Source organism: Egretta garzetta, unplaced genomic scaffold (genome assembly GCF_000687185.1).
Source record: "Egretta garzetta isolate BGI_Z169 unplaced genomic scaffold, ASM68718v1 scaffold548, whole genome shotgun sequence".
NCBI lineage: Eukaryota > Metazoa > Chordata > Aves > Pelecaniformes > Ardeidae > Egretta > Egretta garzetta.
This window is the reverse complement of record NW_009260502.1, coordinates 90987-102287: the sequence shown is the minus strand read 5'-3', so window position 1 is coordinate 102287 and position 11301 is coordinate 90987. Positions and strand designations below refer to the sequence as shown.

Below are 11301 nucleotides of genomic sequence, written 5' to 3'. Positions count from 1 at the left end.
GGTTTTTTGTTTTGGTTTTTTTTTTTTTTTTTGCGCACATACTCACCAGGACACACAGACACAGAAAGGGATTGGATTATATAAGTTTACCTCTTGTTCACAGACAAATGCCATTATTCACCTCTAAAAGAAACGCCTGTATCTTTATCTGCTGAAAAGCCATTCAAACCATGTACCAGCTCTACTTGTATCCAAGAATTTCAGAATGGGAAAGGACAGACAAGAAATGAGTCTGAGTGTTTCAGGAAGCGGGGAGGAGGAAGGTTTTCTTAAGAAGAGGGGCTTCTGGCTTCTGAGACTCAATCAGCTTGCACCATTGAGTTTAGCAAATATCCAGTTATTTTCTGCAAAACACAGTTTAAAACACTTGGAGTGAGGAAACAGGGCATGAAGAAATCTGTGTTACGTGACAGCAAACTGCTTTGCCATACGTGTTCCCCCCATTTCAGACAAATGAATGGGCTAAGGTAAATGATTAACATTTATATCTTGCTTTAAATATGTTATCAAGTTTGTAAACTAAACCATTTCAAATATCAGAAAGCAACAGTTTCCCTCCTGTCACTGAAGCATAAGTTCACTGGAGAAAACCATAAATAATACAAAATTAAAAGATGTATCATGGTGCAAAGGCATAGGACTCATTAGAGGTACAGAGTCAGATTTAGCATTTCTCAAACATGCAACTTCAAGATTTAAATAACTTTAATACATCGTTTTATTTAAATAGGAAATGACATGAAAAACAGGAAAAATACTTTAAAAGAGCTATTTTTGCATTCAGTAGCCTCTAACTGTGCATCACAAAAGCTAACATGCCCAATATTTAAAATGACTGACACCACCTGGTTTAAAAGACTGAATTGGAGCTGCTGGAAACAGAGGACCAAAAAAAGGATGACTGAGGAAGATGGAGCGTGGCAGTCTATTTGGGCCATGGGAGGATTCTCCCACACAGCCCACTCACACCTCACCCCATCCCCAGCATGGTCCCCAGGAACACAATACTGTGACCAGGTCCTCTAGACACATCTGCTGCTGCGCGCTGCTGCTGCCAAGGCAATGGTGTTTGGCTGTAACATTTCCCAAATCACAAAGTTATTGCTCAGTTCACTCCTGCCAGTGTCTGAGTTGGCACTCCCAGTCACTTTCCCCATCAAATGCCCCAAATATACTTCCAAAGACTCTGACTGCCACTCTCTAAGCCACTGGCAAGAAAATGCCCCAGATTGTATCGCTGCTACTACTCACGTGGACAAGCGGAAGGGCAAAGCAGATCTTAGGAGCATGAGGAATGTAATTGCTCTTTCAAGAAAGGGGACAGGTGCAACTACAACTCTCTGGAATCTTTATTCCTCTTCATATGAGAATCTGATCATGTAACTGCTTGAGTTGGTGTTCCAGCCCACTCCCTATGTACCAACTCACAAAACCCCATCTGCAAATAGAGTCACTCCTTCACTAGGAAAGGAAGCTTTTAAATGGCCTTTTAAAATAGTGTTGAAAAGAAGAACATTTTTTCATTATGTACTCAGACTTGGACCAGAAGAGTGGAGCAAAACATACCTCACTGGGTCTAGGTATGTGTCTTTTCAATCTAGAATTATTGCTATGAACAGGGCTTGCAAGTGGTTTGGACCAAAACAATCCTCTTTTTCTAGGGGAAAGTAAAAAATCTCAAAGAAATCAGAGACAAAAATTAAAAAAAAGTCTAATTCCAGCTTCTTCACCTTTGCCTTGTTCTTCATAGTCCTTCCAGCTCCAAGGGAAATCTGACTCCAGCAATGCAACTGTGGTACATCACCAAGTAGCACGGCCTCCCTCCACCACCATATATTCCAGTTAAAACATGGCTAAGTTCCAGTACCACACATATACCTTGGGGTCTTTCTTTGCATGGAAGCCAAGCACCAGTCCTTTTTAGGCAAAAATTTCCTTTTTCCTCGGACAGCACTCGCAATGTGTTCTTTCCTCCTGAAAAGCTCACGGAAACTTTTAAAATTGGTGACGTTCCTTGTCAGCACAAACTACTTGGGAACACCCACACTGAAATGTCTACAGTCCAGTGGCAGAAGTGATGAATGGTTTGAAGTCCTTTACAGGATGAGCTATCAATAATAAAATTTTAAATAAGCATAGAAGATCTTACCAAGCCAGTCAGTTTGTCTGACAAAGGCTGTCATAAGAACACCTACTGAAAACCATCCACTGATGAAGCAGGTAAGATCATTAATACACTCTTCTGTAACATTAAGTACACCATCTATTTTCTATTTTTTTGAGGGCCACAAAAATGATCCGGGGGCTGGAGCACCTCTCCTATGAGGACAGGCTGAGGGAGTTGGGCTTGTTCAGCCTGGAGAAGAGAAGGCTGCGGGGAGACCTGATTGCGGCCTTTCAATACCTAAAGGGGGCCTATAGGAAAGATGGGGAAAATCTTTTTAGTAGGGCCAGCTGTGACAAGACAAGGGGTAATGGTTTTAAACTAAACCAGGGTAGGTTTAGACTAGATATAAGGAAGAAGTTCTTTACAATGAGGGTGGTGAAACACTGGAACGGGTTGCCCAGAGAGGTGGTGGAGGCCCCATCCCTGGAAACATTCAAGGCCAGGTTGGATGGGGCTCTGAGCAGCCTGATCTAGTTAGCGGTGTCCCTGCTCCTGCAGGGGGTTGGACTAGATGACCTCTAGGGGTCCCTTCCAACCCAAAACATTCTATGATTCTATGATTCTATCATCCGTGTCTTTTCCATATTAATGATATGAAACACAAACGTTTATAAAAGGACTGAGCCTGTGAAAGCCATTTTGTCATAAAGGCATGCTTTCAAATAAATAAAAAAAGACTTCAGTTCGTTATCAGCCTGTGAATAGAATAAAAATTCAAACCCACTTCAGAACACATTGTCAAAGCTTGCACAAAGGTTTGTTTTTTCTCTGCAACAGATAAGCTTGTCACCACAGTTTAAAGAAGGGCAAAAGGTGAAGGGGATGCTTCACACACACACACACACACACACCCCCCAAAACCACACACTCCTGCTTTGCTGTTGGTGATGGCCTGAGGGGCTGCATTCCAGCTCTGCTAGGTGCTGCAGAAAGCCTCTCCTTCCACATTCTCAGCAGACTCACTTTTTTTAAATGGTGTGTATTTTCCATGCGTAGTAATTGCAGATAAAGGTGCTCAAAATGAAGGCTAGGCATTTAGCTACAAATCATTTAATAAGATGCTTTTGAAATGCTTCCCTTCCAGTAATCTCCCTTGCAGTATTTCTCTTGGAGCTTCCTCCTCACTTGTTTGCCACTGCTGTGAACATAGATGCTGCCTTTGGAACTACAGCAATGGTAGATGTGTCAAAGGTTGCTTGAGTTTACCTAGATCAGGTACCAACAGCATGAAGCTGAGAATAGCACGGGCTTTAGTTTGTGCTTTGTAAGTCTGCTGGGACCTCGCGCACTTAGCAAGGTAATGAGCCCACCATGAGGTCTATGCTATCACAGTTTCACTTCAACTAGAATCTGGGGGACCTGTTTTGAGATGAATATGTATGCAGCTATCACACCTACAAACCCCTGCTCCAGGAGGAAATGGCACTTAAGCCAAATTCTAAAATCCAGACTAAAGCAAACCAGGTCAGATAAGAACTGCAACCTCCATTTTCATCAGCAGCCTCCTGCCCTATTTTTAACTTGGTCTTTTTAGGAGTATGTGTCTCCACTGACCACATGTGCCACAGCTGAATCTTCTCAAGCATGGCCTCTGACAGAGAAGAGGCTTACACCTGCTCTTAAAATCCAGGGCTTTGAATTTCACTTTGGATCAAATGGCAATCAATGCAGGTCACAGACTGGCTTTTTTCTTCGCACTTTTAGAAAGAAAAGCTGCTCAATGAAAAATCAGTGTGTCAGACCTCCCTTCAGTACAAATACAAAGGTACAGTTGTTAGAGCATTTCCAACTCGGCTAAGATAGCTCTGCCTAAAACCACTATTCAGCTTTTGTGCAAAGAGCAGTCCTCAGCTCAAAATGTTCTCCAAATTCCATTCTCCATTTCCTCTCTCTCTCTAACTGATATAGAGGGCAATACATCCAATAAACGCACATGGATGCATAACTGCATATTACATCAATACTTTAATTCGGATTTATCTTCTATTTCTACATCCACTCCTTGTCAATTTATTTTTTCACTTGTGTTCTCTGCATAGTGTAAAGCCTTACAGAGTGGAAAATAATGGCACTGATATCTTTCTGTCCTTCACATAACTATGATAACACTTTTGGCTGTGAAAACCTACGACTAACACTACCATTACATTGCTGAAATAGTCTTAAAATAGGTACAGCACTTACAGCAACTACAGCTTTGAAGAAAGAAACAGAAAAATCTTTGACTGACTTGAGCAGCGGCAAGGAAAGAGCCCCCAGCAACTGCTTATGGCAGTGGTAAATCATGCAGTGCCACTATTACTCAGTAGGTGTAAAAGGTATTTCAGTTTGGAAGAAAAATTTTTTATAACTACGGAAAAACAAAGACAATGAATATAGCTCTGAACAAAGAGGAACCTTCTTCATATGTTGCTCTCTGTGCTGTCACTGAATTGTATCTGCCCCTTGGTCTCACCAGCTATGAGCAGTGCAATCATACTGTCTCATGTCCCAGCTGGCAATTTCCATGGTCCCTTCTACAGCAACATCTAGAGTGTTCCCACTCCATTTGGCCATGGATGTCTATGCTTAGTTTACCTTTTCTATCTTCATTAATTACAGGCACAGTAAAAAAGATTAATGAAAAAAAAAATTCACTAAAATTGATTTTCCTCTATACTGCAAAGCCACAGAAAAATAGGTATCAAGCAGCAATGTGATAGGAATTAGTGCCGCATTCCACTTTCCTTTGCACACAACACAGGCTCCACTTATGCTAAGAAAGCCTGAGGCAATATGAAACTGAGGTCAGAACTACTATTTGCAAATAAACAGCAAGAAATATATTGTCTGCTCTGAAGGAAGCATAAATCCTTTGGGGTTTTGATTCAGTGTTTGATTCAGTCTTCCTCCTCTTAGCTCATCTCCTTGAAGACCAGCAGCAAATGACAAAATAAAAAAGTCACCAACACTGCAAAGCATTGCAACTCTACTCTTCTTTCCGCTACTCCCTATGATAGGGCAGGCAGATAAAAAGGCCGCTGAGGAGGACAGGAGACTCCATGACCCAGACTACAGCACTTCATTTCTCTCTTCTTTGTTTCTGACTCCATGAGAGATCACCCATAGCTTCATCAACCTCAGTGGGATAAAAGGCAAAAAAAAAAGATCAGAATTCCCTCTAAAGCACCTGGAAACATCACGGAAGGGAAATACAGCAGAGAAGTCTGATGGGAGAGTAAAAGGACAGAGACATTTGCATCTGCTCTTCTTCATTGCTCTTGGCGTAATCTCCCATTGCTTATACAAGGTGATAAGAAAAAGCAAAACATAAACAGATGGACATCTTCTCTATCTTCAGGCCTTCCCTCTTCAGAATACAGATGTCCAATGACTGGTCCAGAAGCTGGATCTGACCCAGAAAATGCCTTGAAGATAATGAGCTGCATACTGAGCAACAAAGTATTTTGTTTAGCTTGGGCCAGGAGAGGGAAGTGGAGGTATGTCTGAACTGACTGGCAGGGAAACACTTTGGCACTCGTGACTCAAACAACTCTGCCTGCCCAACTCTGAATATGAACATCACTGGTGATTAGACATCAGTCAATTGAAAAAAGCATCACTCTGGCAGCTTGAAAAGTAGCTTGTTTGAAACAGCGTTAATCTCAAACACCACAGTGCTCTAGCAGAATATTCAATCAGTGTCTAGAAGTTCTGCGTGTGGTACCAGTCAGCAGTTATTGTTGTTGTACTCATCAGGAGAGACCCACGATGACATAGGACAGCAAATATCAAAATAAAAATAGGAAAAAGAAAACCAAAGCAGGAAACAGGAGCGGAACCACAATCAGACATTCTGACTATTCACCTAGAGGAAACACAATTTGCCCTTCGAGTCAAAAAACTTGCTCGAAAATGCAAAGGAAAGTATGTCATACATGGGAAATCAGCTTGGGGTTGTAATGTTAAGAAACATCAGAAGATGTTTGGGCCCCTCACTACAAGAAAGATGTTGCGTTGCTGCAACATGTCCAGAGGAGAGCAACCAAGCTGGTGAGGGGTCTGGAACACAAGTCATACGAAGAGCGGCTGAGGGAACTGGGGTTATTTAGTCTGGAGAAGAGGAACCTGAGGGGAGACCTGATCGCCCTCTACAACTACCTGAAAGGAGGCTGTAGTGAGGTGGGGGTCAGTCTCTTCTCCCTGGTAACAGATGATAGGACAAGGGGGAATGGTTTGAAGCTGCGCCAGGGCAGGTTTAGGCTAGACATTAGGAAAAACTTGTTCACCGAAAGGGTTGTCAGGCTCTGGAATGGGCTGCCCAGGGAGGTGGTAGAGTCCTCATCCCTGGAGGTATTTAAAAGAAGGATAGATGAGGTGCTTAGGGACATGGTTTAGTGGTGGGATGGCAGGGTTAGGTTAATGGTTGGACTTGATGATCTCAAAGGTCTTTTCCAACCAAAGTGATTCTATGATGTGGTTCACTGAATGGTTGGGTGGCGGGGTGTTATTCATACAACATAAGGAGTAGTCTCCTGCCAGTTATACTAGACCTGACCATCTTTTCTATGCTCCCCTCCTCCCATACACACACAACTTAAAGTTAAGTGACTAAAAACGTGGGGGGAAAATGAAGAGGGCAGCAAGCACAGGCTGCAAGGAGGAGTTTCACCACCCAGATCCAGACCTCGTGTCCCAGCTCCGAAGGAGTTACCCAGGGCCACTCTCCTGCAGTGCTGGGCAGCCTGGGACTCCAACAAAATCAGCTGGACTTTCAGCACCATTGTCAAAAAACCAAACCAAACAAGAAAAACCGCTAGGCTCTTCACAGTTGTTTCCCTCCCTATGACTTTGTACAGATTTTTTTACTATTTTTTTTTTCCAGAAGAGTGAATTTAAATTATTTGACATCTCAGTGGTAACACAGCTTCAGTACTCCAGCTACAAAAGGTGACAACTACAAAAAAAAAAGTTTAACCGCTTAACATTCACATCTTTGAACTGCTGCATGAAGTGCTACAAAAAAGCTAGATATTGTTAGAAATGTCTTGGGTTTGTTTATCCTGTCAGCACCCCTTTCCACGCAAAACCACTGCTTGGTGACATTAACAGGAACATAATAGTGGGGTTTGTAGCAGAATATTAAAATTGAAGGAGCTTTCAGTTTCCCTTTATACAATTACCTCAGCAATAACAGCAAGCATATTGAACTCACACCACCAATCAGAAAATTCATGCTTGGGACAGCAAAGCATTGGAAATGATCGTCAGACCCTAGATACTTCTTATGTAACTGGACTTAGCACTGCTAACTACAGAGTCTATAAATCAGTTTCTCTACAAAACTCTGAAATCATAGGTGCCAAATACAAATATTTTTCTCATAATCCCATCCTTGATCTTTTCATGTTGTTATTGGACTTATTCTTAGTTACATTGTTGCTAAAATAAGTTGCTCTTTTTTTCCTACAAAATTTGCCAAACCCACTGCTGGAATGCATTTGTATTGTCCTCTTACTAGGAGAATTCCTGTAACATTCCCATTGACCTAATTGCAGTTTTTGGCCTGAAAAGATGACACGTTTGTGTGAATCTGGTAAAGCTGTTGAAACAGGGATACTAGAAGTGAAGTACCCTTCTGGCCCCTTTCATCAAGCTCCAGGCTGAATCCCCTTAGGAATGTGATGGCATTTCTTCTCCCTGCTTTTTTCTAAAATCCTATTCTAAGCTGCTTAAAAAAAAAAAAAAAAAGTTCAAAATCTGACTGAAATAGCCCAGAAACTTAAGTAAAGACAGCTGGAAAGATGAAAGGGTGATAATGTTTAGCTGCAAACCAAGCGACATGTTCCAACAACTGGCAGGGACTAAATTCTGTCCCAGAAATGTATGTTATTTCACCTGTCATTAAAGAATACAGTGTCAGTGGGGAAATCTCTGAAACCACAATACAATTTCATTGTTATAAGTCTCTCTTTGGAAAGCATTATCATTACTCAGAGAAAAACAGAGTTTTCATATTTATATGCCCTCAGCATGGTAACTGTTACAGAAAACTTCCCTTAGAGCAGGAAAAGAAAACAAAAAAAATTACAGGATGAAATTGATTGTTCAGAGATAGTTTAAAGCCTTGGTAGATACCATATGCCATCATTAGGCAAGCTGTTCAAATGCAGCAATGTTATATGAAAAACACAAGCAATATCATGTCCTGTATTAGATTCAAAACACAGCTTGCAGAGCCTCCAACCCAAAGCAGCTCCTGTTTTTGCCCCTGCTGCAAACGAAGCTCGCTCTGGGCAAAGTCCCATTTTATGGTACAGACAGTGCCTTTGACTTGTATCCTTTAACCTGGTGAAAACCTTAGATGTGCCCCCAATCCCATTTAGAGTCACAGACCAGGGACACATACATAACCGTGTCTCGGCTGTATCGGTGTGCTGTGTTCCCAACATATTTCTAGCTATAAGATATACTCCTAATTTCCTAAGCTTCTGTCGCCGTAGCAGCTTCCTTACCTGCGCAGATCTTCCCATCATAGATCTCACACACCCAGTCGTGGCACTCGCAGAGCGGGCCGTAGTATTTGCCGGACTCGGTCACTTGGCAGATGCAGACTCCACACTCGCATCTGCCTCTGTCGCTGCACAGCTTCCCCCCGGGGACGCGGCACCTGAGCTCCGACTCCGTCCGGGACAGCTGGCACGAAGAACTACCCAAACCGCTCCTGAGGAGGACAGCAAAGAGAACAAGCTGTGGGCAAAGCCAGGGGCTGCGGCTCACAGCCGATGAGAGCTTGGCTCATGGGAAACCACCTCCTGCCATGGCTTCAGCCGATCCCCAGAATATTGTTTCTAACTCCACCACTTTAGTTATGGTTGTAAAATGTTACTTGCCTCAAATCACTCAATTTTCTCCTCTTTCATCAGAAATCTCATTGCTACCTGTGGGAATACTTGTATTTTACCTACCTTGTTTAACTGCATTAGGCTCATCTTCTTTTTCATTACGCATATCTGATATATATGCATATACATGTATAGTTTGATTATCTACCAGGAAAAATTTTGATCTGAATCATTCCAAAAGGTTTAGAAAAGATGTATACATCCAAGCATCTAGGTAGCATAACAGGAATATACGATACGAAAAAGCAAACCTATGGCTGATTCTAATAAAACACATTTGCCAAAGTAATCCTTCCGGTTGTCAGATAGAGAGGATCCACGCTTTCATCGGAAAGGGAAAATGAAGTAATCACTGCTTTCCATGCAACAGTGTAGTTTGTGGCAGTGGTTTTAGTAAAGTGAGCAGAGCCCGGATACTAGATCTGAAGTTTTGCAGCCCTGCCATGCAATTGTACCATTTTAAGTACATTTTTGTACCACTTTCAGGACATACCCAGGGAAAATCACAGGTTGCCTCATCAGCAGCTGGATTGTAGGAAAAAAGAACAAAGGACTGGCCAAGCCAAAAAGAGGTCGTCGCGCCACTAGGGAATACTGCGGGTTCAGGTTACCAGCACCTGCACTTCTCCGATGCTAGATTTTGCAGGCTCTGGAGCAAAGGAGGTGCTGGCCCCGGTGGGGGGAAGACCGAAGGGCAGTGTGCCTTGCTGTGCCACCATGCCGACGAGCAGGGGCACCCGGAGTTTTGTGGTTAGGTGCCTGCTCCACTCAGGCAGTGGAATTCAGAGATTTGGGTGTAAAGTCATCACTATCCAACGCTTCTACCTTCACTGCTTTAAAGATCTGCATCTCGGGTATGAAATACATCACTGCAACAAACCCCCGCAGTGTACATGACACCTCTTTAGGTTCCCAGCGACCCAGAGCACTTTTAAGCAGGCAGAAGAAGAGCTTGCAAACCGCTCCACCGCTCCCTCCGCAGCCCCAGCCTCCACACTCCTGACATCTCGTAAATCAGTCGCAACCCCCTGGGAGGCTTCAGAGCCGCACTTACCGCAGGCCCCGGCAGCCCCTGTGCGTACATGGCGCGAGCTGCGCTACACCGCACCTGGAGCGCTCCCGCAGACGGACAGCTGGACAGACAGCCGGACAGACCCGCCGGGCGTGCGGAGAGCTGTGAGCTGGACAAGCCCAGCTCCAGGGCTGCTCCCCCTGTGCTGCAGTGGCTCTGATTAGCTGCCTGGGAGCGGGATTTGGGCAGCGCTCTGGGAGGGAGGCCGGTGCCAAACCCCGAAGTTTACAGTCTAGGCAGGGAAGTAATTAGAAACAGTTGCGCGGCCAGATGGTTTATTTTGATGTTTTAAAAGTGGCCCGTTCACAGATGTGAACGAACTGTCTCCCTCTCCAAGTGCAGGCACCGTAAATATTTGAGGTATGTGTCTCCATCCCTGTCCCTCTGATGGATGGCTGCTGGGGATAATCTGTGTAACGGTGGTGGAAACGTGCACGGCTGAGGAGGCAGGACCAGTGCTCCCCAGCCGCAGCATCCCTGCCTGGCTGCTGGAGCGCCTCCCTCCCGCCTGCCTCCCCAGGTCCCTCCCTCCCCTCCTCTCCCCAGGGTGACCTGCTCCCCGCATCGCACTGCGCGACACGGCAGGCTGCCAACCTGCACCGGCCTGAGTGACCGCAAATTAAAAAATATTATTAGTTAGACGTTTCCTAATGCCTCATTAAAACGCACAGCACAATGCTTCATCGGAGCAGTGGGAGATTTTGGAAGTGCTTCAAACTAAACTAAAATGAGGGGTAGTCTCTCCGAATAAGTGAAATTTGTCAGGAATGGCTATGTGCATTTCTTTGTGCTACGGAAAAGTTGCGACACTTTTTGACCCCTCTCGTTGTCCTGGGAAATTGCTGATTGCCCAGTAACTCCCTGGGAGGAAAAGCTCTTAAAGAAACAAATTTCCACCACACAAGACAGTAGGATATAGGTGTTCTAGCCCACATGCACACACGTGTGCATTTTTAAAGCAGGCAGCTGACAGAAGAAACTTTCACTGGTTCCAGAGCCTGTACTGGAGATTAAAGGCCTCAGTAGCTTTCTCAAAATGAGTAACTCCTGTTTTATTTTCATATTAAGTATCTGGTACACCACAGATTATACCGTTCTAGAAAACATTTTAAGATTTGGTTAAAACTCCTTTGACTCATAGGGTGCCTTTCCCAAAAGTGTAATTAGGTGTCTTACAT

At 43.9% G+C, this 11301-nt stretch overlaps 1 protein-coding gene across 1 annotated transcript in view; it reads right to left on the bottom strand.

Moving 5' to 3' along the window:
- Positions 1 to 9157, bottom strand: part of ITGBL1 (integrin subunit beta like 1) — a 153415-nt gene extending 144258 nt beyond the window's left edge. Inside the window, exons 1-2 of the mRNA XM_009644540.1 lie at positions 9111 to 9157; positions 8662 to 8870 (exon numbers count right to left, since the gene is read on the bottom strand). Of these exons, the coding sequence (XP_009642835.1) occupies positions 8662 to 8870; positions 9111 to 9157 (256 nt within the window). The remainder of the gene's footprint in view (positions 1 to 8661; positions 8871 to 9110) is intronic.
- Between the last annotated feature and the right edge of the window lie 2144 nt (positions 9158 to 11301).